The following is a 26265-nucleotide window of genomic DNA, read 5'->3' as shown; positions in this document are numbered from 1 at the left end:
CGAGGACATATGTGTGCACGTGTGCCCTCGTGTGTTTGGGGGTGAAGTTGGGGGAGAAGGAGTCAGAGCACACTGTCCCTTTCACCTGCCTCACCGTTTCCAATTCCACTCCCTCCAGCCGTGGCCATGAATGGTGAATGGCCCCCGCTGCCCGCTGAGGGCAACTGCTTTGCCTCTCCCTGCGTCTTTCTCCCGTCTGTCCTCTGGCCCCTCCCCAGCCCCCTTCTTGGGTCCCTCAGCTCCACTCCTTCTCCACTTCCTTGCCCAGCCTTCTCATTGCTCTGTGCCCACCCTTTTGTGGGACCTCTGTCCCGCTCTCTGGCGTCCCTGGCTTTCTCTGATCCCCGCTCTGTGGGGCCCTGGCTGAGCTGCGCGCCTGGCCGCACCCTCTTAGCCCCACTCTGCCCCATGATGGCGCCGGCCAGCACCTCCCTTCCTCTGGCAGGCCCGGTGGGGACCAGAGAGCGGCCTGAGGGGCCTGAACCCACCCAGGAGATTAATGACAGCTGGAGTACGTGCTCCTTTTCCTGAGTGCCCATGACGGGGCACGCGTCAGTCTAGCTACGGTTAATGGGGGGTGACGTGTGTCTGTCTGGGCCTCTGAGCCCGCGCCTTCACCTCCCTGTGACTCTCCCTATTAGAGGGAGGCAACATCACACATCTGGGTCCCCCCATCTCCCCAGTGACCTGCCGCAGCTCTTGCAGGAGGGAGGGGCTGAGGCCTCATAGCCTGCTGCCGCCACCCCTGGCATGCAGAGCTGCCAAGTGCTCGCGTCCTTCCCGGTGTGGAGCATCTGGGGAGACCCTTGGCTGCCATCCCCCCTGGGCCCCACCCATATTGGGCACCTCCTCCGGGCCAGCTATGTCAGAAGAGCCCCTGAGAAGGTAGGGGAAATGTTTTAAGATGAGTCCCCTCATAATCTGTGGGTGAGTCTCACACTAGAGTCTCAGTCACACTACGGTCCCCAAGGAGAGACTGACTCGCAAGTGGAGTGAGCTCTTCTACTCTCAGGGCCTCCTTTTCCCTCCTGCCAGTGTGCAGGTGGGCAGCACACGGCACCTCAGATGTGGATGGGCGGACCCTGCAGGCTCCTGGGAGAAGGCAGCTTGCGCACATGCCGCGTGTCAGGCGTGTAGGCCCAGCAAGGCTCAAGCAATGGCCTCCAGAGCTGACCCCCTTGTTGGGGTGACCTTGCTTCAGTTTCCCCAACTGAGATGATAGAATCTGCTCAAGAGTCTGGGGGTGAGAATTCCTGCGAGGGGAATGTATCCTCTAAACATTAGCAGCTGGCCCTAAGGCTGCAGCCTGGCAGGCCCCGACCCACCAGTCTTTCTACCCTGCTGCTGTGGACCGAGCGCCTTCCTGTCTCCACTTTGCTGCTGCTGTCCCCTCATCACTGCATGCTTTCCTCAGGGGTTTAAATACCTCTTTCAAGGTCTGACACCCACACCTTCTGGAGACCACTGGGTTGTGCCCTTAGCTCAGACTGTACCCACCCACGTGGTATATTGGCTCCTAGAGGACAGACACTGGGCCACCGCCCTCCATCACTCCCTGAAGCCCGGCTTGACTGTAGTGGGGAACATCACCAGGTTAATGGTGGGCCTCCCCTCAGTGAGCTCAGGCCAGGCCCTTACCCACATCACCGCCTTGACCTCAGAACCTGTGCTCATGCCCATCCCACAAATGAGGACGCTGAGACTCGGAAAGACGAAGGTCCTGCCCAAAGTCCCACAACTTCCAGAGGCAGGCCTGGAAGAGGACTAACCTGTTCGATGCTTAGCATCCCTGCCAGGAGCTTGGGCACATCCAGGCAGCGGGCCCAGGAGGTTGGGGGTGGGGACCCAAAACCTGGGGCTTTGGAGGAAAATGAAGAGGCCTAAGACCTGTGAGGCACGCCTAGGTCTTCCAGCTGTAACCTTTCCTGCACTGTCCCTCTGTTCTCCTGGGTCTCAGGCAACCTGGAGGGGGCCTTCTTCCTCGTGCCACGGCTGCCCTGCCAGCCCACGTCCACGCCTTTCCACTCATACACAGGTGATCCTGGGGCCGCCGACTCAGGTTTTCCTCTTCTCCAAGGCTTTGAGTCATAGACCAGGCCTGCCTGGCGTGGAGGGGTGGGCAGGAGGGACTCCCGTCTCAAGATACCAAGGTGCCATCTCCCCCTCCAGATTCCAGTATGATTCCAGAGAGAAAGGGCGTGGGGGTGGTTAGTGGAAACCTGAGTCTGGATCCTCCAGTCCCTTGGCAGTTTCATTGGCCTCAAGGGGACTTCAGAGGACTCAGACCGCAGAGACCTTAGTAAGGTGTCCCTGCTGTAAGGACAGGTGTGGCCTGGGGGGCTAGGGTACTATGCCAGGGCCAGCTGGAGGTTTGGGAGTCAAGGTAGGTAGGCCTGTGACATAGGCCTATCTGGCAGGTAGTGTTGTCTGGGGGGTGGGGACTGGTCTCTTTCTCCTTCCCGTACCCCCAGCGCTGCTGCTGTCCTTGCGGGCTTCTAGATTCAAGATCTGCCTCAGGAGCTAGTGACCTATGCCTTGAAGTGAGTGAGCTCGGGCCTCAGGCGGGGGTGGGGGTGGGGGTGGAGCACCAGGGTCTGGGGTACCATGAAAGCGGGGGGGGGGGGTGGCGGGGGGCTTTCCACTGCTGGCTGCAATCCCTCCAGCCAGCTAGGGAGCTTCTGTTCATGTCAGGGTGGGTTTGTTTTTTTTTTTTTTTCCTCCTCTGGTGCCTACTGTCTAAACAAGAAGCTACAGAATCAATATTCGTATTCCCAGAGGGAGGTGTATGTGTGGTTTTTGCTTTTTTTCTTTTCCCTTCCTCTCTTGTCCTGTGTAACCTGAAGAGCCTTTTGAGCTGCCTGTGGCTAAGGTTGGGGGGGGAGTTGGCAGTGCAGGTGACCACCAATGGATTGGGATGCCCCTGGGGGGCTTACACATTCCCCATAGGGATCTTCTAGAGCTACCCTATGGGAGTCAAGGATGCTGTCATTCAGGCCCACACAGTCTGAGCCCGACTTTCTGCAGGCATGACCTGGGGGCTTGGCTCCATCTAGTAATGCCCTGCCATAGGTTTGTTGTCCCTGGGCCTGATCCTGCTCACAGGCCACCTAGTCCTTCTCCCATCTGAGCTGGGCCCCCTCCTTCTGGGGCTGGTCCTGTCCACAATGGCTTCTGGCCACTGCTGGCGCTGGTGCCTAAGCTTGTGGGGGATGGGACCCCACAGACCAGGAGACCCTGTCTAGCGGGGCTTAGGTGAGGGGACTCTTCCCATGGAGGACCTGAGGGGCCTTGCCTTGGGTTAGCCTGGTCCTGGGGGCCCTCTGTCAAAGGCAGTTCCAGCCCAATCCTGTCAGCGGGGTAGCTGGCAGAGTAGTGACCTTGGACAAGGCCCCTCCTCCCCCTGGGCCTCAGTTTCCTCTCTTCCAGGTTCTTCTGACTCTGACATTCCAGTAGCCTGAGAAGATGGGTTCAGGGTCATCCCGTTCCTCTTCCCAGCACTTTAACCACAGAGTGAGGCCTGACCCCCAGCCCAGCTAGACCCCACCTCCTCCAGTGTGAAGAGCCTGTGCCTCCCCTACTGACCCCAGGCCACACTTTGGGTGTCTTGACACTGCTTCTCAGACTGACCCACTTTGAGCTCTAATCAACCTAATTGTTTAGCAGAGAGGGAGGGCAAGGGAAGTCTTTCCTGCTGATCATTAACGAACTCTTCCCACCTTGGCAATGACTCTGTTAAAGGAAGGGGAAGAGAGTGGTGAGAAGAGGGAGGAGTCATCCCCTCTGCCTCTCTTCCCGCCCTCTGTAGACGGCGGGTCCCTGGCTCCCACCTCCATGCCTTCCTTCCCTGCTGGCCACATCTTTCTGAATGAGGGCCCTGCTTAGAGCACACCCACCTCTCACCAGCTGTGTGACCTTGGGAACATCCTTAGCCTCTCTGGATCTTGGGGCCTCCTCTGTAAAATAGGGTTCCCTTGAGCGTACTGCCTCACAGGGCTGGGCTTTGAAAGGTCCTGAGGGATGGGCCTGGCCCCTGCCCGATAAGGGCATGTGGATCCTGACTCAGTCTGTGAGGGGTCTTAGTCCAGCCAGGTCTGCACTCCAAGTGCCGGGCACCTCTCCCATCACCCACAACAGCCGCAGCATGGCTGGGCCCTACTGGCACCCAAGACTCAACTGTGGTTCCCACATCTCTGCTCCTGTGCTTGGCCCTTGTCTTGGCCTGTGTGTGGAAGTATCTGAGTGTGTTCGTGTGTGTGTGTGTGTGTGTTTTGTGTGCTAATGTGTTAGCTGTGTTCATGTGAATGTACACTTGTGTGAATGTCCATGTGCATACGAAGATGAGCTTGTGTGGGGGGGTGTGCACGTGTGCCCCTGTGTGCGCCTGCTTGTGTATTATTTGTGCACATGCGTGTGGGGGTGTGTGTGCACGTGCTCACACATACACATAGGGGTAGGTGCATGTGCCCATGAGTGCGGATGTGGGTGTGGCCTTGTGTATGCATGCACATCCGTGTGTGCAGGCAACTGTGGGGTTTATCTCTCTGTCCCCAGAATGTGCTCTTGGTGCCCACCTCCTGCACCTGCCTTTGAAGTTAATGCCAGAGCTCAGCTGGGCAAACGCTGGCAGTGGGGACTAAAGAAGCTGGATTGTTAGGACCAGTGTTTTGCAAACTTTTATGTCAGAAACAGCCCGAGTTAAGGCTGATCTGGAAAGTTTGATCATCTACCAACTGGCTCGATGACAGTCTGTGAAGGAAACATACAGGCTGCATCCTTGTAATTCAAATTTTTGCAAATTGAATGATATTTAGATACACTGGAGGACTTGGGACTCAGAGAAGTTTGGTGAGCCTTTTATAAAGTGAAGCATCTTTGCAAACAGCCCTTCCCTTGGGAATCTGAGGGGGTGAGCATGGAGTTCAGGGTGCAGGGAGAATGGAAACCCTTGCTGCATGACCTGGCATTTTTCCCCCTCTTAGAGTGGGTGCTTCTCATTTGCACACCAAGGGAGGGGGACTGGCATCCCTTGGAGCATGTGCTGTAGGTTTGGGCTTCTCCCTCCCCCCAAGGAAGATATTTGTGCAATCAGTTACAGGCACGATTTGGGGTACAAGAGCTTGATGATCCCCACACAGTCCTCTATTTAGGGCACCTCCCACGAAGTCTCTTCCTTTCAAGGATGAATTTTTGTCTACTGGGTCTTCATAAACACACAGTCTGGGTGCCAGCCCTCAGGGCTGTTGTGCACCCAGCTGAGCTCTGGCCCTGATCTGGTGGGGTGTGGCAGCTGAGAACTGTAAGTTTTGTTCTCCTGGCATTCTCAGGGCCCGTGCGTTATCCGTGCTGGGGTGGCCTAATGTCCTCCACATTTTGGGAGGGGGCTTCTGCAAAGAGCAGAGGTGGCTGAGAAGGGCCCTGGAGGCTACAAGACCAGTGAGGGTTCCTGGGGGCAGGGTGCCTGGGTGGGACCATCTCCTTGGGCGGTATGGGCCTTGCATGGTTGCCTATCTTGGCAAGGACGTATCCCAACCACAGAAGCCCCTGGGGACCCAGATACTGCCATTGTAAGACAAGGAAACTGATGTCTGAGGTGGCAGAGAGGAGCCCTCAGGCCCCACATGCCTTCTGGAGGACAGGGCCCCGTCCCCAGTGCTCAATATAGGTGGCTCAAAGAATGACCCCAGCTTAGCTGTCCTTGCACTATGACATGCAACTGGTTCTTGTAATAAAAACGTCCCTGGAGGGGCGCCCAGGTGGCTCAGTCAGTTAAGCATCCAATTCTTTTTTTTTTTTTTTTTTTAAGATTTTATTTATTTCTTTGACAGAGAGACAATGAGAGAGGGAACACAAGCAGGGGGAGTGGGAGAGGGAGAAGCAGGCTTCCTGCTGATCAGGGAGCCCCATGCGGGGCTCTATCCCAGGCACCCCAAGCATTCAGCTCTCAATTTTGGCTCAGGTCATGGTCTCAAGGCCATGAGATGGAGCCCTGAGTCAGGCTCCACACTGGACGTGGAGACTGCGTAATATTCTTTATCTTCCTCTGCCCTCTTACCCCCGGTTCTCTCCCTCCCTGTCCAAAAAATAAGAAAATAAAACCCCTGACATGGGATGCGGGAGCAATTTGAGGCCTCCTTTGGCAAGTCCTTTAGAGCAAGGTGCCTGGGTGGCTGGAGGCCCCGGCTCCTGGTCTCCCTCTGGGACAGACGTTGGGGCCTCCCTGCCGGTTTAGAGTCAGCAAGGCTTCCAGGGTACCCTCAGAAGGGACCGCTTTGTCCCCAGGTGGGCAAAAACGGCCTGATGTATTCCTACGATGGGTAGAGGCTGCTGCTCGACTCTGAGCTTCCAGCCTGACGTGGCATTTTAGCAGTGATAACTTCTCTCTGTAGCCCCGTGTTCTTTGCCCGCCGGCGCCGCCTAAAATGCTGCGTTTGAAGCCTTAAAGGTCAGGCCTGGTGCCGCTACCAGTTCCAACAAACAACAAAACAACCCACCTCAGCCCTGCCCAGAGCTTCATTTATTAGAAAAGAGAAAGAAGCTGACGAAACAGGCTTCGGTGCTGAGGTTGTCACAGACGGACATTGCTTGTTTACCCCTGTGAGCTGAGGTGAGGGTGGATTTGGAAAGAACCTGAAGTCTTCCCTTCTTTCCCTGGACCCCCAGGCACGCTGCAGTGTCTCCTGCTGAGGGGTAGCGATGACCTTGCACCCCGGAAGCCTACCATGGGCACAGCCCCACCTCCCAGGCTAGAACTGGAGGCCCTGCCTGGGCTGGCTCCGGGCTCTGGCCACTAGCCCTGTGACCCTCCAGGCTCTAGCCAGGCCCAGCCACTTGCAGGTCCTAGTAGGAGCACTGGCCTTTGTACCTTTTGGCCTTTGCGCATCCTATCCCTCTATCAGGCCGGCCTGCTTAGCCCAAGTTCCAAGGCAAAGAGCCTTCTGACCAATGGCCTCCTCTGGCTCCCTACCCCTGTGGGCCTTTCAGACAACCCTATGCCCCAGTGCATAGGGGCTTCCAGGAGTAGGCATTGAGCTGACAACTACCCCTACAAAAGGCGAGTCTGAAGAATATATTTGGCTGCAAGGAAAATAGGCAGTTTTTGCATATACCATGACAAGCACAGCATGAAGATTTTTTCATCATGGTTAGTCCCTTTATCCTCTGACAGGAGCCCAGAGGTGGGTGAGTGGAAGCTGTCATTGAGGACCAAGTCCACACCTGCACTCTGCCTGTCTGGCCTCACTTTTAGTGGGGCTGTCTGTTCTTGGCTGACTCCCCTCATGGCAACATGATGGCTGCCATAGCTCCGCGCATCACAGGTACCAGACAACAGGAGTAAAGGGGATACTGGGTTCCTCTTAAGGGGCTGGGAAACCTGGCTCAGAAGCCCCTAGCCAACTTCCCCTCATACCTTATTGGTTAGCAGTGGGTCACATGTCCACTGTCAACCAATCACTGGTGATAGGGAAAGTGCATTGTGATTGGCTCTGGCTAACCAGGATTTACCCTTGAGCAAAGGATAGGGTCACCTTGAGGCTGAAGACAGGAGAGATTCTTATAGACTTGGGTTTTGTTAGCAAGAAGCAGAGAGTGATAGAGAATAGGAAGGCAATTTTTGCTGCAGGGTGAGGCCAGAGGGCTGAACATGGAGTAGGGGTGAGGAAGAAGGTGGGAGGGGAAGGGAAGGAGGAGGGTATCCATGCTAAAGGAAGCATTTGTTAGGGACTTGGTTATTTTAAATACATCATTTAACTACATCACTATGAGCTGGGCCCTGGGTGATGTATTTCATATATCCTATAGAGTGAGATCAGTCCATTTTTATTCCCATTTCACGGACAGGAAGAATTGAGGTTCAGCAGGGCTGAGTGATGCTGAAATCACCCAGATAGTGGTGGAAGCAGGATTCATACCCCAGTACTCAGGTCTGAGCACCCAGCCACAGCCTCATGTGGCCCTTCTACAGCCCACCTCCTCCAGGCAGTCCCCTGACCACAGGACCCTCGAGGTGCTCCCACACTCCTGTGCCCTTCCATCACAGCTGTTCCTCCTTAAGCACTGCCTCTTTTATCAGGCTGAGTTTCTTAGAGCACGGTTTCACAGGGTGCTGGGGCACCCCCTGGGTCCTTGAAGCTGGTGAGCGAACTGAGAAGATGCAGACAGCGGCCATGTGCTACTGCTGCAGAGCTGAGGAAGTGACCCATGGACATAGCCAAGGGGAGGGCCTGAACTTGGCTGGGAGCTGCCTGTGAGACTTGGTTCTCGTCTTGGGTGGGGGCAGCTGCGGTGTGGGTGTACTTGTGTGTCTGCTTACTACAGAGAGCACTGGCGTGTCATTGGTTGGCTCCTCTGATAGATGTGACAAGATCCATGCTCCATCGAGGCCGCATTCTCATGACCTTGCCCCTGGCCCTTCCTGTTATTCTCTGACCTCTGTTCTCTGCACCGATCGTGGGTCCAGGCTGGCCACAATGTCCAGTGGTTAGTCAACCAAGGGCACAGGTCTTAGGAGAAGCCCTGAGCTCTGTCTTGCCTCTACGTCGGGTGCCCATCTGGCTGCTGCTCCTCACCTGTCACATGAGGGATGGGGCTCTCTGGAGCCGGACTTTACTGGCACAGCTATGAGTCCTCCAGACCAAGACAGGCCTTCTCTGATCGGAGTCTCCTTCTGAGGCCTTCTCCCCTTAGCTGGTGGAAGCTGAGGGTCCTGTGGCCACCGGTGCATACACAGAGTGGGGGGGCAGGGAAGTCTAGATTCACTCCCCATTCTCCCACCACTCCACCCCTCACCCGCCATCTTCCAACCAGCTCCACACCCCCACCCCCACCCCCACCCCTAGCGATGCCTAGATTTACCCGTGGGAGACTCAGAGGGAGGGAGGCAGACAGGCAGCAAGGTCAAATATTTAAACCAGACCTTGGCTGCTTCGGTCCCCCGAAATCTCAGGGACTTGTGGTGTAGGGACTGGGCCTCCCCTTGCCCTTCCTCCCTCCGCTAGTGTCCTACCCCACCGTAGCCTTGGCCTGTGTCCAGCTCACTGTGGGAATCTGGGTAAGCCACCTGCCCTCCTCCTCTGAGCCTCAGTATCCTCATTATTCCCAGGACCCTCCAGAGTGTTGGGTCCTTCTTCAGCTGAGGACGATGCTCTCCTGCTACTCCATCTGTGTAGCTCTCATCTCTGTCTTACCCTGTAAGCTGGTGCTATGGCCCACAGACAAGGGGCTGCTTCTGATGGGCCCAGGAGTGGATCTCTGCCCTTGGTACCCATGAGGACAGTGCTCATCGTTTTCCTCAGGGGCTTAACAAGCACCTACTAAGCATTAAGTGCAGACTAAGACAGGGAGTGGTTGCAAAGGGCCTTGCCAGCTCCAGGAAGGATCTGCCTGTGGTCCAGCTGACCTCTGCGTGTCCCGGAGTGACTGACTGGGTCACTGTTTCCTGAAGCCTCCCCTGACTTCTCCACGTAGGTTAGAGGCTTCCTGGGCTGCCCGAAGGCTCCCTCATTCTTGTCTTGCTGTAGACCTTGCTGCCTGCCCTTCAAGGCTGTGGGCCTGGGAGAGACAACAGCAGGGGCCACCTGTCCTTGGCTGGAGCTCCAGTCTCACACATACCAAGTGCTCAATAAATGTTCACTGAACAGAGTCTGCACAGGTGTCTGAAGGCCGAGCTGGTTGTCTTTGGAAGCAGGAGTAACTTTTACATGGTCTGGGACGGGGCCACCATATGGGCCTGGCTTTGCTGGTGGCATAAGGCAAAGGCCATTCCACACACTCTCCTGTGGCTTTAACAAGGTATTGCCCCAGCCCAGGGGCTGACTCCAAGGTCTCCTCTTAGGGGAGAGGGGGCCATGAGACTATGTTATTTAATTGGGTTGGGGCAAGGCCTAGGGATCAATATCTTCCAGAGCCACCCAGGTGAGTGAAAGTAGAGAAGCGTGGAATTAGGAAAATAAACACAGGACCGCCCCTTTGTCCCCGTCTAGCAAGGGGGGCTGAGGCTTCAAGGCAGGGGAGGTGGGGGCTGACATACTGGTTCTGGGGAGTCTCCTGGTTGTGGTCCCTGTGGAAGCCAGCTGTTCCCAGATGCCTGTGCACGTGGCCAGTGGCCAGAGTCTGTGGCCTGTCCTAGGGAGATCAACCAGGCCCCCTCAACCGGCCTGACTGCGCCTCTGCTGACACTTGCTCTCACCCCATCTTCCCCGCTGACCGTGCCACAGCCTGCGCATGTCCCAGGACCCGCCTCGTGGCTCCTGACCACCCCTTTCTTCTCAGCTGTGTGCCGAGCCTGCTCTCTGGGAGCTCACCTTCTGTGGGGGAGACTGCCTGGAAAGAAGAAATGGAAGAAAGGCTGAATAAATAATAACTATGCCTGGCTGGTGCTCCAAGAGGCATTCAAAAGATAATCCAAGAGACACTGACTCTGGTAGTGGAGGAGGGAGGGGGCGCAGGGCTTGTCCTCTAGATGGGGTCCTGACAGGCCTTCTTGGGGTCCCTGCCATTCCCATGGCCCTGGGCCCCCCAGTCAGGGCTCTAGAGGCCTGGGGAAACCACTCAGACCCACTTTCCTCCGAGACAAGGCTACTGATCGGGGGACAAGGACAAGGACAAGGGGTGTGGGTGGGGAAGGGGGGTGGGGGAGCTTGCCCCTTCGGACCCAGTGTCCAAAGTTTCAGATGGGCTTCATCCCCGCCTGCTGGCACATTCCTGCTGCGCCCCTGGATGGTGCCGCGTAACACCCAGGACACCATAGGCTATGCACAGCTCATGACCGGGGCCCTGGCACAGAGCAGCTGGTGAGGGGTGGCAGGGAACAATCCCAGAGGCTGTTAAGCGGGGTGATTTACATGGTTCCCGAGCCTGCGCTGGGGGAAATAAATTTCACAGGTGATTTCCAGATTGGTGGCGTATGGAGGCCGTTACTCAAACATGGAGGAGGGTGGGGACTCCCTGGGGCTTCCAGAGGGACCCAGAGCCATGGGCTCTGCTGGACTTGCTGTGCCTGCCTGCTGCCTTCTAGAAAACCTGGTCCAGGGCATGGAGATTGAGGAGGGGAGGAGCTGTGGGTCATAAACAGAGTCCCATACATGGCCTTGTTTGAGTCAGATTGTGCCTCAGTTTCCTAATCTTTAAAATGGGACCATATTTCCTATATTTTGTAGTGTGAGGTTGGAGCCTCTGGTCTTGTAGCCAACACATTTTGAGCACCAGCTATGTGCCTGGCCCTGGACTCAAGAGAGGGTGTTTTAATAATAACATCTGTGTCAGAAATATCAGGAAAATTGTGAACGCTTTGCACTTGCGGGCACCTCTGGCGGGAGTGACAGCAAGAGGATTTTACTGCTGGAGCCCCATCTGGCCCATGCAGACAGTAATACTGTCACCAACCTCTGATGTGCAATGGGCTGAGGCTCAGGGGGGATCGGGGGGCGGGGGTCGAGGTCACAAAGTACAAAGCATGGGGCAGTGGTGGAAGGCCCAGGGCAGGAGGCCCTGCACCATGTCCCGGTTGTAATGGCGACCGGGTAGTCCTGAGTGAATGAGTAAATGGAATTTGTTCCTGGGAGACTAAGCACTTCCCCACCAGTCTGTCCCCCTTTCTCCCCTGTCCAGAGGGCCTTCCCTGGGTGCTTCTGCACCCATGCAGCCCAGAACCCACCTTTCCCAGAGGGAGTGCTCACAGAGGGTTGGGGCTGAGCGTTCAGCAACCCCCACTGCAGGGCAAGTAGTAGGTAACCTTGTGTGAAACAAAATTTACACAGTTGACCGGCAGCCACTCTGAGCCCTGCTTTTTTCATCCGAGAAGTGGGGAGAGGCAACCCGCCCCTTTCTCACAGACTGGCCCTGGGTGCCTGTGAAACATGGGGCAGATACCCTGGCAGGGGTGGCCTGCAAGTCAGCACAAGGGGGACACAAGGGCCTGCTCTGCTCACCTCCCCGCTGTTGGGAGCCCACCACCCTGCCCCCTTCAGCACGTTGCTGTGCTCCCCCGTGTACTTGAGGTTGGAGTTCTGTGGAACTCCCTGTGGAAGAGCAGCCTGCCGTGATGCCCATGGTGGGTCTGCGTGTTCACAGCACATCACCGTGGGCCGGGCTCGCCTTGCTGCTGGGCCTGGCATGTGCTGCCCGCTCTGTCTGGAGCGCTGGCCAGCTCTGCAGCACTCCCTTCACCTGGCCAGCCCCTGAGGGTGGGTCAGGCCCCTTGGCCTGCATGCCACCCCTCAAGGCTCACTAGACCCCCTTCTCTTTGCTCATCGGGTCTGAATCAGAGCAGGCATCTGTTCTGCCTGAATTCCAAGCTCTGGAGAGCCGGCTAGCACCTGCCCTGACCACCATTGTATCTCTTCCTGGTGCCCCGCCTGCAGTCTGGCCTAGTAATCATGTGAATGAATGAATGAATGAATGAACTAACGAACGAATAGTGAGCAAGCCAGTGGGGAATTTGCAGAAGGTGGGAGACATCTGCCCAGTTTTGTTATCCGGGACAAGCCCTGCGGGCTTTGTTCTCCCCAGGCCAGCCCCAATGACAATTCAGGCTCACCAGGCGGAGTGGCTCCTCTCGACCTGGCTGCCTCACTAGGGCTCCTTTGGAAGGAGGCGCTGCTGCTGAGCTGGCCCGTGAATCCCCCTCCTTGTGGGAGTCAGGCCTTGGATCCCCCACAGCACAGCCCACTGAGAGGATTTGCATTGCTAAAAGATTCACCACAGAGCACCTGAGAGTAACCAGCCCAAAGCGTGTCAAGGCGGGTTGAGCACTCCCATTTGATTTACATGAAGCTTGGAGGCTCTGAGAAGCCAGGCACCAGTGAGAAGCAAATCCCAGAGGAGGTGGGCATCCCCCCCCCCCCAACTTAGTCCAGGCTTCCCAAGGTGGGATTTGGCGCGGGGAGTGACTTGGGCTCCTCACTGCCGAGACAACATGCCTGCAGTAGGGCAGCTCTGGTGGGGTATAAGGAAGAACTTCCCAATTACACCCAGCTCTGGCTTGCTTGGGGAGGCAGCAGGGACCCGGATGTAAGGACGGGCCCCTTCTCAGAGCTGAAAACAGTCATAAATGGGGGCTGGCCCTTATCCTCACCCTATTTCCTACTTTAGATCTTGGCCATTGGCATCTACCTTGGAATTAGGGAGGCTCTAGACTAAGACAGGACCTGGGCTCTGAGCCCATACTTTGCTGGGTTCAAATTCTGGTTCAGCACAGACTGGCTTTGTGGCCTTGGGTGTGTTACTTCACCCACTGAGCTTCAGAGTCCTCATCCATGAAACAGGCCTGGATTGGTCCTCACCTAGCCAAGGGTGCTGTGTGACGTCATCACACAGGAATTGCACACAGAGCACCCAGCATCCTTGGTCCTTGGTCCTTTCCTTGGTGCTCTGCCACCTGTGGAAGTTGGAAGCCTTTTCCCAGCCCTGCTCTGCAGCCTTTTTCCCACTGCTAAGGTAGGTGAACGGGGTAAGGGCCAATCTGGTGAGGGGGAGATGTTTAATTAAATCTATCCGTAGGCACTTCCAGAAGACTCTTCTTTGCCAGACCGTAAGCTAAGTTCTAGGGAACTTGGTGATGGGACCAGGCTATAGTACCAAATTAAGGCAAGGGTCCATAAGGTAGGGTAAGGGCTATGGATTTGAAAGGAGGTAGGGGAAACCCAGGAAGACTTCCTGGTGGAGGTCACTTGGTAGAGGTGTGTCAAGGCCAGAGAACAAAGCTGGCCCTGATAGGTTGGGTTCTGGTATTTGCTCCACCTCTTCTCTGTACCTGGGTGTGCTCCGGGGGCCTGCCAGCTTCTATGGGGGAGATCTCTGCCCTGAGGAGGAACTGAGGACCCCGAGTAGGGGGGGCTCTCTGTTTTCCTCAAGGCAGGAGGCCATGTCGAGGATGCACACAGAGGACGGCTATTTGTGGCTCAGCGAGGATTTGACTCATGCTGGGGGGCGGGGAGGATGTGCAGGAGGGGAGATAGGGACATGTGAATCACAGAATCAGACTGAAGTAGTCGGTGACACATGGAAAGAGCCTCCTTTGCCGCCTCTAGTCAGGCTGCAGCTATTGCTGTAGGGCGGGGACCAGCGGTTGGGGCTCCTGGATCCCTCCGTGACTCACCTGGTGACCTCTACCGGTGCCTCAGCCCTTCTGTGCACTTCCCGAGACGAGGCTTGGGCATGGCTCCCCCACCAGAGCACAGGGCTCGGCACGGGGACTGTGTCAATATACCCATCTCCTAAACCTCAGTTTACCCATTTGCTACATGGGCCTGGGTAGGGGTTACCTTCCCATTGTGCCCGATTTCCTGGGATGAGAAGCAGGTGCTACAACCCAAAAATGGCCATGATCTGTACCAGTAACTAGGGCAGGTGGCTCCTGGCCTGGGGAGCAGACGGCGGATCCTGGACAGAGTGGCTGGCAGATACCCCGTGTCCTTGGCCTGGACCCTTTGCTTTGTTCTGGGGAGGCCTCAGCTGGTTCATGAACTCCTCTTGCTCCTTGCTTCGTCCCAGCTCTAGTCTGTGGGGAAATGCACAAATGATGATATCTGGGTGTTGGTACCTTTCGGAGACCCATGATGCTGTCCCCCCAGGGGAACCAAGGTGGTTGATCCCGCTGCCACAGCAGTCTGAACACCACAACTCCATCTGTCCATAGTTGAGAAACTGAGGCACAGAGACAGGAGTGGGTGAGCCTGCACAAAGCCATGGACTCAGGCCCCAGGAACCAGAATTCAAGTGTGCAGAAGAAGGCAGCATGGGGCAGGGTGGGTGGAGGTGCTGGGCCCCCCCAGATGGCACAGGGAGATGGAGCTACACGGAAGACAGCCCAGGTCTGGCTTACTTCTTCTCTGCACTTTCTTCTTGCTTCCTGGAAAAATTGGCTGCTCCAGCATCCAGCCCTTCTGGGAGAGTCATGAATTATGCACAGAAGCCACAGGCCCAGTCCTGGGCAGGCCCATCATAAATGAACTTTAATAATTCATAGGGAGAGGAGCCAGGGAAAGGGAGGGCCTCCTGGGCCATCCCTGGGGCAGCCTCTGCACTTCCAGCCCCTCTGCAGTCATCCGCTGCCCAGCCCACCTGCCTGCTCCTGGGCGGGCCTCACGCCAGCTAGGGCAGGATGGTGGGGAGGTCACTCCGACTCTGGGGGCCACTGCCACTCAGCAACTGGCCCTTTCTTCCAGGCCAAAGAGCAGGAGGTGCCTCTCTCTAAGAGGGCAGGAGACAAAAGAGAGGAGGTCTGGTGGAATGCTAGCTAAAACAGTAACCCCAGGGGGCATGTGGGGATCCTGTTGCTGGGGTAGGGGATGGGGGGAGCGCAACTTAAAGTGGGGTGAGGAAGTGGATTTCACCAAGCAGGTGAGGCATGGGCAGAGACCTGAAGGGGGTTAGAAGGGGACCTCCTGGACTTCTGAGGAAAGAGCAGTCCAGGTGGAGGGAACAGAATGTGCGAAGGCCTGTGCACAGAGTATGGGAGTGTATTCAAGCCCCAGTGAGGAGGCCAGTGTGGCCTGAGGAGCAAGGCGAAGCAATGCCATCAGCCTTGCCGGGGGAGGTGGCCAGTGAAGGAGAAAAGGGAGAGTGAGGCTCCAGAGGGAGGTCAGTGTCTCAGTTTGGGAGATCTGTTAGATGGCCAAGAGGCCAGGGCACGCCAGCACCTGGGCATTTGAGACTGGCGTCCTGAGGAGAGGTGTGTGTCGTCCCGATGGGCATTCATTAGCTGTGTGACCTTGGCCAGAACACTCGGTTGCTTTGTGTCTCAGTCTCCCCCCTCTGAGGAATGGGGGTGAGGGTTGGACTGCTGTGAAAATGAACTGAGGCATCACAGAGAGAACGCTAGTCTGTCACCACTGTGATGCTGACACAGGTGCAGGCCCCGGGCAGGGAGACCCCAGTTAGAGCCCAAATGGCCTGTGGAGGCCTCACACTGCCCTTTCTTGGACAAAGAGAGATAAACAGAGGTCTGGAGAGGCCAAGCACTGCGCGGGATGTTGCCGCAGAGTAGGGCCTGGTACACAACAGGGGCTGGGGGCGAGGTGGCCCCAGGGCCCCTCCCCACCCTCCTAGTGGAGCTCTGGCCTGGATCCCCCGCTCCTTGGGGACTTCTCCAGCCACGCTCCTGGTACTGCAAGGGTTGCTCCCATGGGAGCTGGAGCAGCCCCCCTTACAGTCTTCTCCCCGCTGCTGGAAAACCCCGTACCAGCCATGGTGAGGAGGGACCTGCTGAGGGGCTGCTCTGGAACCCCTGTGCCTGTGGATGTAAGGACCACCTCACTCTCTAGACGAGTTACCAGAGGCGCCAGCAGATGAAAGGTGTTACCAAGGTCACACAGCTAACCATGGCAGAAACAGAAGTCAGGCTCAGGTGACCCTCCATGCTACTGGGGAAACTTCCTCCCCCGTCTCAGCCAGCACGTCCCTGGTTGAGGCTTGCCTCATCTATAGGTCCTTCCTGACAGCCGAAGCCCCCGTGGACCTTTAATCCTGCATTAATTGTGGGAAATGAGGCCGAGTCTGTGACCATTTGCTGTGTGAGTCCGGACACCCTCCATCCGTCTCTGGGCCACGCGGGCTGCCTGGCTCTCCCAGCCCTGGGCCATGCTGCTCGCTGGCTCCAGGTTTCTCTTGCCCTCCCCCAGTCAAGCTGTTAGGAGTAAATACTGGGCTGGACCCAGCGCCCTAATTAAAGCCGGCTGATTGTTCACTGTTAGTCTGAGGGGGGAGGCACAGTCTCGCTGCCACGGCTGCGGGAGCCAACTAGAAGGAAAAGCTTTTTCCCCGGGAAAGATAGGGAAGGGACAGCCCGTAATTAATAACCTCATTAAGGAGCAGTATTTGGGCAGGGTCCCAAGACACACATAGTCGAGGCCGATGGATTTGGACTAATTCGAGCTTCGGCAGCGTCAGCCCCTCCCCAGCTCCCCAGGGTCTCTGAGAGTCACTTGTGATAAGTGGGCTGCCTTTGTCCCTATGTACATGGGAAGGGGGTGTGGGGGGATGGGGGTGATGACATGGGGGGGCAGGTTGCTTACACTATAGGGGTTTCTTTAGCTGAATTACAAATCAGTTGAAGATGGGCCAGTCCTTTCAGTCCTGTGCCTCAGTTTACCTGTTGAGGGGGTATGTGGCTAGCAGGGGAGCCTCATTACACCCGCATCAGCTGAGCCAACATGCTCCCCATCACCCTGTGCTGACTGCCCTCTACATCTGTAGGCACTTTCATGTCCTTGGCCAGGAGTGGCTGAACCCAGCTGACCTCTCAGGAGCCAATGACCTTGGCTAGACTTTTGCCCTCTGCCATCCTCAGCAGGCTGTGATCAAATCAGGATCGGGGGTGATACCCTGGCTTTGAGCCCTGAAAGACGCCAAGGCCCAAGCATCTTCTCTTCTGAGCAGATGGGGAAGGATGCTCTGATCTCAAGAGGCCTGGCCTCTCCCACAGGGTTGGACCTGTCTCAGGGTCTCTGAGGCCACTCAGGGAGGGGTTGCAGCCCACCTGGAGGCCAGTCTAAGGTATAGGCACAGCCATCCCATGCTTAACAAGCTGCCGGTCTGAGGAAGAAGATTGGACTGTGGGTCTGAGCACATGAATGTGTGGGGCAGTCAGCATTGCTGACAACCCCTCCGTGGGGCCGTGGTTTTCAACTGCCTCTTCTTTGGGTCCTGAGAGGTAGATAGGTCGTGAGCTTTATTGCCATTTTCCAGATGGGAAAACTGAGGCCTGGATCAAGGCCTCAGAAGAGCCAGGACTGGATCCTGGCACTCAGTCTGGGTAGAGAGAGACATCCACCTGAGCCGTCAGGGAGGACTCCCTGGTGGAGGTGGCTCTGGAGATGCCACAATCCTGGGGTGCAACAGCCTTGAGCTTACTGCTATTTGCAATGTGGCTGTGGTCCAGGGGAAGGGCCAGCCACGGCCGGGGCACTGCTTCAGCAGGGGCCACAGCTGCCATCTGCACTTTGGGTGGCTGCTGGGAGAGAACACCCTTTCCAGGCCCACTCACATCATCTTCCCCTGGGCTGGGTTTAGCCCTCTTGGGCTCTCTCCAGGTCTGTGTGTCTCCATCTGTCTGTCCCTTACCACTCTTCTCCTGCCCTATCTTTTCTTCTTTCCTCTTCAGAAGACTGTGAAGGCACCAAGGTGGGAGGTGGCAGGCCAGCTGAAATATAATCAGAATAATTAAATAGCAATTTATTTTAAATCATTACCTCCCCCAGAGCCGGGAGAATAATTGGCCAGCCTGTCACGAGAGAAGCAGGAGACCTGTGGGCTGCCGCCACTGTCAGGCTTGGCTCCCATGTCCCGAGCCGCAGGTGGCCCCACACCCCTCTCCCACCCCAGCCTCATCCTGTTTTTGCGGTCCACCCCTCCTGCTTCACCTGCAGTTTCACCCCTGCCCCCTACCCCCCACCTGCCCCCTCGTGATGGCTGCTCTTCTGAGCCAGTGGGAGGACTGTAGATTGCTCATAGGTCCCCCAGGGAACCAGGTTGATCCAAGGAGTCGGCCTGGTAGAGGCAGCCCGCAGCCGGCTTTGATGGCGGAATGCCTCCATAGTGGTAAAGAGGCCTGCAGAGGCAGAGGTCAGGAGTCCTGAGGCCCCTGCTAGACCCTGGCCCCCCCGGACCTGCCCCTGTCTGCTCTGGAACAATCCCTGCCTCCTTTCCTCCTGGCCCTCCACAGGGTCCAGCCGCCCACACCCACCCATGCCCTCGGAGGGTAAACCTGCCGTGTCACCTGTCTCTGGTTTTTTGATTTGTTTAATTATAGATGAGTTTTCTGCATAATTTATTCCAAAAGCCTGGATTATACTGTACAATTAAATCACATTCTGATCAACAACTTCGCGTATAAAATTAACAACTGGCAACAGTTTAATCTGTGCTGTGCATCTGCACATGGGCTTTTTCCCTTTTTCCCCTCCTCCCTCTCCCCCACCCTTTCCCCCCTCCTCCTGCCCTGCCCCTCCCCTCTGGGGGAGCCTGTGCAGCTGGCCTCAGAGCTCAAGGCCCCAGAGTACACCCTGTAGGCTGGCCAGGGCCTCCCGAGGTTCAGGCTGGGCTCTAGGTGGTTCTGCCTGCTGAAGGGGGTCCTCAGCCCCATTTCTTCACCCCACATGGAGATGACCTTGCTCCCTTGCGTGTGGTTTTGAAGTCTGCCTCGGAGAGTGAGGCCTGGCGTCCTTGGGCCTTCCTCCCGCTGGGCTGCCCTCAGTCTGCCAGTCCCAGGATGAGTGCCCCTTTGCCCTGTGCCCACTCCCTGCCTCTCTCAGCCTTTCCGGCAACCCCTTCCACACTCCTCCCTCCACGCCCCTTTCCCTAGGTCATTTAGTCATTGGAGGGAGCTTTCCTGAGCACTGGGATGCTGCTGTGGGTGCTCTTGTAGCCCCTGGGAGTGCCTGGTAATTAGGCATATCAAGGCTGCCATGTGGATTTCGCCATGGAAGCTTTCCAGCCAGTCATCCCCCCTATTTACAGACAGGAATACTGAGATCTGAAGAGACCTCAACTCCCCAAGGTCGAGGTCAAGGTCACAGAGGCACCTGTGCCTGAGGCTTCCCAGAAGCTGCCTCATCCTGCAAGGTTGGGATCAGGGAACTGATGGAGCCAGGAGGACGGGTCTGGCTTCCCTTTATGTATATGCCCTGCACCCACCCTTGCCAGGGGCCTCTGTTTTCTTATTTGCAGAATGGGGGCCCAGGGCCTGCACCACCCTGGGTTCATGCACATGGAGGACACAGCGATACAAGGCTCTGTCCTCGGCCTCTCCTGCCCACACCAGTCATCCTGAGGGCTGCAGCCCCTGACTGCACGTGCCTCCTCCCAGACACTCTCTCTCCTCCCTATCTTACTAATTTGGCACTTAGAGACACTTGGAGATAAGCAGTGTCATCTCAGTGAAGAGCATGGAAAATCACAGGGACGCAGAGAACCAGCAGGTGGACCTACCCTGTGGGGAGGGTGACCCATGGGCAGCACTGTCCAACCAGCGAGGCACTGCGGAGCCAGGGCTGATGGGAGCCTAGGCAAGATTTGGTCAGCTTGCCTTTGACCCAGTGGGGCCATGACCCTGATACATTCCCCCATACTTGCAAAGCCCCGATGCCGTTCTGCCAGGAGTGTGACTGTGACGTGCCTGACCACGTTAGCCTCAGCTTGGTGGGTGCTTTCTCCAACCCTCAGACAGGAGCTTTGGAGGTGTAGAGTTGAATCCCAGCCTCCTTGGTCCCATGGTGTCGCGCCTGGGAGCCAGCACTAAAATGCCAGCCAAACCCTGGAATCCGCAGAATCTCGTGTCGGTGACAGTGTAATGATTTATCTATGATGTTCTTTTTAATACTGGGACACACATATTGCCTTCCTAATTGGGTTTGGTTTAGGTGAATAATCAGAGTCACTTGTTTTCCCTGGCACTGTTCTGATGTGCAGTGCCGCGGGGGCCTGGGGTCTGTCTGTCCATCCGGCCCAGGGCACCAGACAGAGGGCTGGAGCCACCTTCCCCCAGCCCCAGCCCCCAGGAGGACGTGTGTCCTGCTATATCATGGGCAGACCGGTCTCTGTGGCCTAGAGCAGAGTCTAGAGCTGCTCAGCGTGGGGGTGGAAGTGGGGAGGTCATGGGTATGTGCATGTGAGTGTGTGTGTGTGTGTGAGAGAGAGAGACAGACAGACAGACAGACAGTGGGAGGGAGGAAAGAGTGTGTGTGTCTTGGAAAGAATTGGATTTATCCTGAGATTTGGCTCTTCTAAAATTCTTTTAGTGTTGAAATAGCCTTTTTAGATGAAATGATGGTGATTATAATAATAATAATGTGTTGTCTGAACAAAATAAAAACTTGGCATCCATGTCTGTTCTTCCAATTAATTTTCATTTACTTATCTGTGAAATCCTAGAACCAGAAACCTAGAGATACACTAGAAAAGAGTCAACAGCCTGGGGCCGAATCAGTGGTGTGCTAGTAAATGTTTACAGTTCGCTCTGGGGGGGTGGGGACTGTGATTTGTAGCATTTGCCGATTTCTGTGGTATAAATATTCCCACTATGGCCCATTTCAGGTTCTCAAAGTGACGATCCTGGATGCAGAGCTGGGAGGGGGTGCATGTGCTCACTTGGCTGACTCCAGCACCTTTGTGGATCAGGCTCTGTGTCTGTTGCTTCTTGGGTGGTTGGCCTTGGGCCGGTCACATAAAGCCCCTGTGCCTCAGTTTCCTCATCTGTAAAATGGGGATGATAATGCTTGCTGCTTCGTGAGGCTTGAAGCAAGAGAGCAAGTGGCATATTGGCACCACTCCATGGACAGCATGGGTGTCCTTGTACATACTAGTCCCAGAGACGATTATTATTGGCATTCATCCTAGACCAGTGAGTGAGTGGCTGAGGTCAGGGTCAGGGCCAGGGCAGAGTTAATGGCTCCTTTCAGAGACCAGCTCCTTGACCTCAACCATTTTTGTACCTAGCTGGACACAGCAACCCACCTCAACATTAGCCCCACCCCCCACCCTGGGCTCTGTCTCAGGAGCACAAAACAGCCACCTGCCCCGCTGTCTACCCACAGCCACAGCCAAGCCATCAGCACCCGGCACATAGGAGCAGGGGCCAAGCAGGCTCTCGGTTCTCTGCTGGGCTTTGCCCTCCCCTGGCTAGCAGCAGAGGCCTGATTGCCCTTTGTAGCCTGGTCTTCAGCCTGGCCCCCTCCTGGGCTTAGGGTTAGCTTTCTCCTTGTGGTGGGGAGTGGAGGTGGGCATCAGGCTATGGCTCAGCCAGCAACAAGCTGAAGCTAATACCTATTGCTTTTGATGTTGATTTTTTTTTTCCATCACGGTCCTGACATTCAGCTTGGCAAATTGCAATTAGTGATCCGCCCGCCTCCTGCTCCAAGTTCCCATGCCAACCGACCGGGGCACACACAATGGCACAGGCCCAGCCCCCAGCCATGGGCCTGAGGATGGGTGTGGGGCAGGGGGCTGGGGTAGAGGCTCAAGCTCTTGTGAGCCGGGGAGCTAGCAGCGTCCTGGTCCTGAGTGGCACTGCGGAAGGTGGGGGAGGTAGCCAGCCCAGGGCACGTATTAGGGCCGGATTCAATCTTCTGGATCCTGTGGTTTCTGGGGTATTCCTCCGGAGACTAGGGAGCTGGTATCACCGCCCCCTACCTTGCCCTATGGGCTATGCTTACCCCATGGTGTATTTAAATCTTTGTGGTAACTCTCCTGGGAGCCCTCCTTGGAATGGCCTTGTTCCCAGTGTGCTGGGGTGAGGAAGTTGAGGTGCCTTTTCAGATTTTCAGATGCATTAGGGCAGTGGCCCTTGGTCACAGCAGAGAACACCTTGGAAAGTGTGAAGAACATCTCCCTGGCAGGTTCTTAGCAAGGACTGTTATGGTTTTGCTCACTGGATCTGGCACTTCCTGAAGGAAAGTCACAGGTTAGAACATGGGCCGAGCCTCTCCCCAGAGGCCATTCCTATTCGTGGGTGTGGGCTGGGAATACTGGGCCTTGAGGCCACCGGCCCCTCCTGTCCACTCACAAATATCCCGGTGCAGCACCCTGGACCACCTGTTCTCATCTGTCCTCCTCATACCCTGCAGCGTGGCCCCAGATTATCCCCACTTTCTAGGGGAGGAAACCAAGACACTGGTGGGTCGGAAGGAGCCCAGAGTAACGGCAGTGCTAAGGAGATCTGCTCAGGCTGGTGGCTCAGGTGAAGGACTCCTGGGGCTTGCCAGGCCCCCAGAAAGGGGCAGGATGGTTTGAGCTGGACCTGCAGGCAGCAGTGAGCTTCCAATAGCTTCTGTGTGTCAGACTGCTGGGAAGGCGAGGGCCGCCTCCAGTGGAAGCTTTCCAGGTCTGCTTCTCAGATGAGGCCCGCAGGAGCAGGAACCTGCCCCCAGTTACACAGGGACTTGGTGGGGACAGCAGTGTGACTCATGTTCCTTCCCCTTCCTCAGGCCTCACCCAGCCTCGGGGACAGGAGGCTCTGCCATCCAGCAGCCCCCACATGGCTCACTCATGCCCCCCCTCTTCCCTGGTGTCCAGAGTCCCCATGTTCAGAGCAGCAACATCAAGGGCTGGCTCTTCACGGTGAAAAATAGTCTCCCTGCAGGCTTCTTGGAGCTGCTGGACTCCCTCAGCGCATTTCAACGACAATCCGCTCTCCTCCCTGGCCTTCCGACAGTACGTGAGGAGAGCCTGGGCCACCAGGTCTGGGCTTCAAAGGGAATCACAGGCTTACTCCGGTTGCTAGCCTCTGTTTCCCCTCCAGTGAAAATCAGGTTCTGAAGGAGTGGCTGCTGCTGGTCGTGCCCCGGGTCACTCGGGAGGGGGGCCTTCCTCATACCTGTCTCCTCTCTGCACACAGGATGCAGCACTGGGCCCGGCGCCTGGAGCAGGAGATAGACGGCGTGATGCGGATTTTTGGGGGCGTCCAGCAACTCCGTGAGGTAAGCCCACTGTCCTGTGCTTTCTGCTCAGGGGCCCTCTTCTGAGTATGAATGGGAGAAGGGCTCCAGAAATAAGGAGTGAGGTTAGGTGTGGGGGGCCACTGCTGGGCCCATTGGGGCAGGTGGGGAAACTTCTAGAGTTTCTGAAGCTGAGCTGAAATCAAGCATCGCGGTGGGGGGCCTGAGCTGAAATCAAGCGTCGGATGCCTAACTGAATGAGCCACTCGGGCGCCCCAGGCTTTCGGGGTTTTAAGTGGGGGAGGTCTGTGTTGCAGTAGTGCCTGAGGCAGGAGGCCAGGCCCTGGAGGGTGTTGTGGGTGCAGCTGTACCCAGAGGCTGAGGAACTGTCCACACTATGAGGGTGCAGCCACGGCGGGCCGCTCAGGGCGCTGCTGTAGCAGGAGACAGGTTGAAAGCCGGTGCTTGGCAAGTTGAGGGATCAGGGCAGGAGGGGTGATTGATTAGGCGCAAACGGCCACATTCATCCTCGGAGATTATGTTAATGTTTGAAATAGTGATGTGAAGAGCAGGCCATCCGTCACCCCCAGAAGGCTGCAAAATGTGTCGCTGTCAGGTTCCTGAGCCGTTGCTCTTGATGTGGAAATGCAGAGGCTCTGAGAGCTGAGCTCTTGGCCTGCTTAGATGGGACTCCCAGGGTCTCTCCGCAGGCTTGGACCAGCGGGCCCCCTGGAACCGAGCAGAGGAGTAACGGTTCTCCTGCGGATGGTTGTCCCAGGACCGGCAAGGTGAACAAGAGTTTCTGTAGGTGGTTCAGCCACGAGGCCAGGTCTGGACACTGTTTATGACATGCCTCTTGGTCAGGACTGGGATCAGCAGGCGTAACCTCTATGGGGAAGCTTCTGTGGGGTTTTAACCTTGGTCCTTTCCACCTGCTTAGCTTAGGGTAGCTACCCAGGAAATGGGGCTGGCGGTGAGTGTGTTGCCACTGGCTGTGGATAGGACTGTCCCTAGGCACAGATCAGGGCTGGATAACAAGGTGGTAACATGACAGGGAGAGGGAGTCCGGGTCTGGAGGTCTCAGCCCCCAGCTTGCTCGGTGTCCTCCCCCTCGTGGCCCAGTCTCTCTGAACCTCCCTGCCCTAACTGCTGGGCTTGAATTGCACTAACCCCCATCCCACTCTTCCCACGAACTCTTGATGACTCAGCCGTACTTGGAGGCCAGCAGAGCTTTCCAGAGAAGGCTCTGTAGGAAAAGCTGTTCCGGAACACAAGTCAGTTTATGCTTAGGAATTGCACCCGGCACTGACTAGGTTCTAAGTGGGCGCTGCCAAGTGTAGCCATGCAGGTTAATGGAGAAATGATAGTACCCTGGAATGTGCATCATGTGCCTTTCCAGCTTTTGTGTTGGAACGTGAGGTGTACCCCACATCAGTTGTTAACTTTGCACCTCCTGTCGAGAATCTTCCCCGTGCCTTGACATCTCAGCTTGAGGACGCTGTTTGTTTTATAATCACGGGCAGATCAGACCTCGGACGTTTGCCAATGAGCAGATAATGCCCACATTTCATGCATGAGATTTGGTTTTGCCTGAACCGTTGAGCTCCCTGGCTGGTGAGAACCAGCGATGGAAGCCCAGCTCGGCAGCCCCACTGGTGTGCTCCTGGGTGAGTCCCTGCTCCTTTCTGATCCTCGCTCTTGGTCTGTGATGTGGCTGGAAGGTCTGGCTGGAGGATGACATGGCGAGAGTAACAGTGGGTGGGCTGACACAGGTACACCCTCTTTTTTAGAAGTTTTACTCCCTCACCGATCGTTTTCACTCTGAGGACCTGTTGAACCCTTCCTTTCTGATGGGAGGTGAGTGATTGCAGATGCTTTCATCAGTGAATACACCTTCCCCCACACTCACACAGCCACCCACCACCAGGGTCACGAAGCTGGCTTCTTGGACCAGGGCTCCCGGCACTGCTTCTCCCCTGGCTGCACCTCTTGGAAGGGTGGGCAGGTTAAGCCTGAGGACGTGGGGAGCTGGCTGGAGCAGGGGCTGTGCTTGGCACGGCGGTGGCCAGCCTGGCCTCAGGCAGAAAAGTGCTGATCCGGCGTTCCCAGCTGACTCCTCCTGGCACCCCTCCGCTTGGCGATGGCTGCCAGCTCTCCAGCGGCTCTCTGTCCTGCTCCAGTTTCTTCTCACCTGCTTCCTCAGCCTCTTACTTCCTGCTGACAGCTCTGCGACGGCTTCTTGGCGCTGGGCACTCTGGTGAAGTGGGTGGCAAGAAAGCAGGGGAAGAATCCTAGAGGCAAAGGACGATCCCCTGGGAGCAGGAGGGAGCAAACCTCCCTGCCCCCTACACGCCGCCACCCCAGACCTGATAGAGTCACCATGGTTCTCCTTCACACATGTATGGGAGGGCCTGTGGGGCCAGCGCCTGCCCAGCTCTGATGGGTCAGGGGGATGCTTGCAGCAGAGCCCCGACCCAACTGTGGGTGCTCCCGGGGATCCTGGCCTCAACTCTGCTGAGCTGACAGCCTCAGCCCCCAGGGTCCTCCCCAGGCCTCCCTGAGCTGATTCTGTACTACTCCCAAACACCCTGAAGTTGAGGTGTCCTGATCAGGGCCCGCTTGGCCTTCTTCCTCTGCGTGGCTGCCCTTTGCCCCTCTCCCAGTCCTGGAGACCATCCCACTCCCAGAAGCTGGGCGCCACAAGAGCTGGCAGCTGCAGGAGTCCAGAAACTGCAGACAGTGGCATTTGGGAGCATTTTCCTTGCCTTGGCACTTTCCTCCTCGCAAGCATAACGCCATGGGGGCATGGCTGCGTGTAGACCAGGGCCCACTTACAGGTTAGTGGGGTGTGGGGGCAATCTGCAAAGCACACCAAGGTGGGGTGTGGGGGCGGTCT

At 56.6% G+C, this 26265-nt stretch overlaps 1 protein-coding gene across 8 annotated transcripts in view; it reads left to right on the top strand.

The window, feature by feature from the left end:
- Positions 1 to 26265, top strand: part of CACNA2D2 (calcium voltage-gated channel auxiliary subunit alpha2delta 2) — a 138667-nt gene that overhangs the window by 2982 nt on the left and 109420 nt on the right. For all 8 annotated transcript variants that reach the window (XM_032320555.1, XM_032320546.1, XM_032320607.1 and 5 more), the window contains exon 2: positions 23330 to 23411. In XM_032320555.1, the coding sequence (XP_032176446.1) occupies positions 23330 to 23411 (82 nt within the window). The remainder of the gene's footprint in view (positions 1 to 23329; positions 23412 to 26265) is intronic.

The sequence above is a fragment of the Mustela erminea genome, chromosome 1 (assembly GCF_009829155.1).
Source record: "Mustela erminea isolate mMusErm1 chromosome 1, mMusErm1.Pri, whole genome shotgun sequence".
In the NCBI taxonomy this organism is placed as follows: Eukaryota; Metazoa; Chordata; class Mammalia; order Carnivora; family Mustelidae; genus Mustela; species Mustela erminea.
Note: the sequence above shows the minus strand (reverse complement) of the source record. Positions and strands in the feature narration are given on the sequence as shown.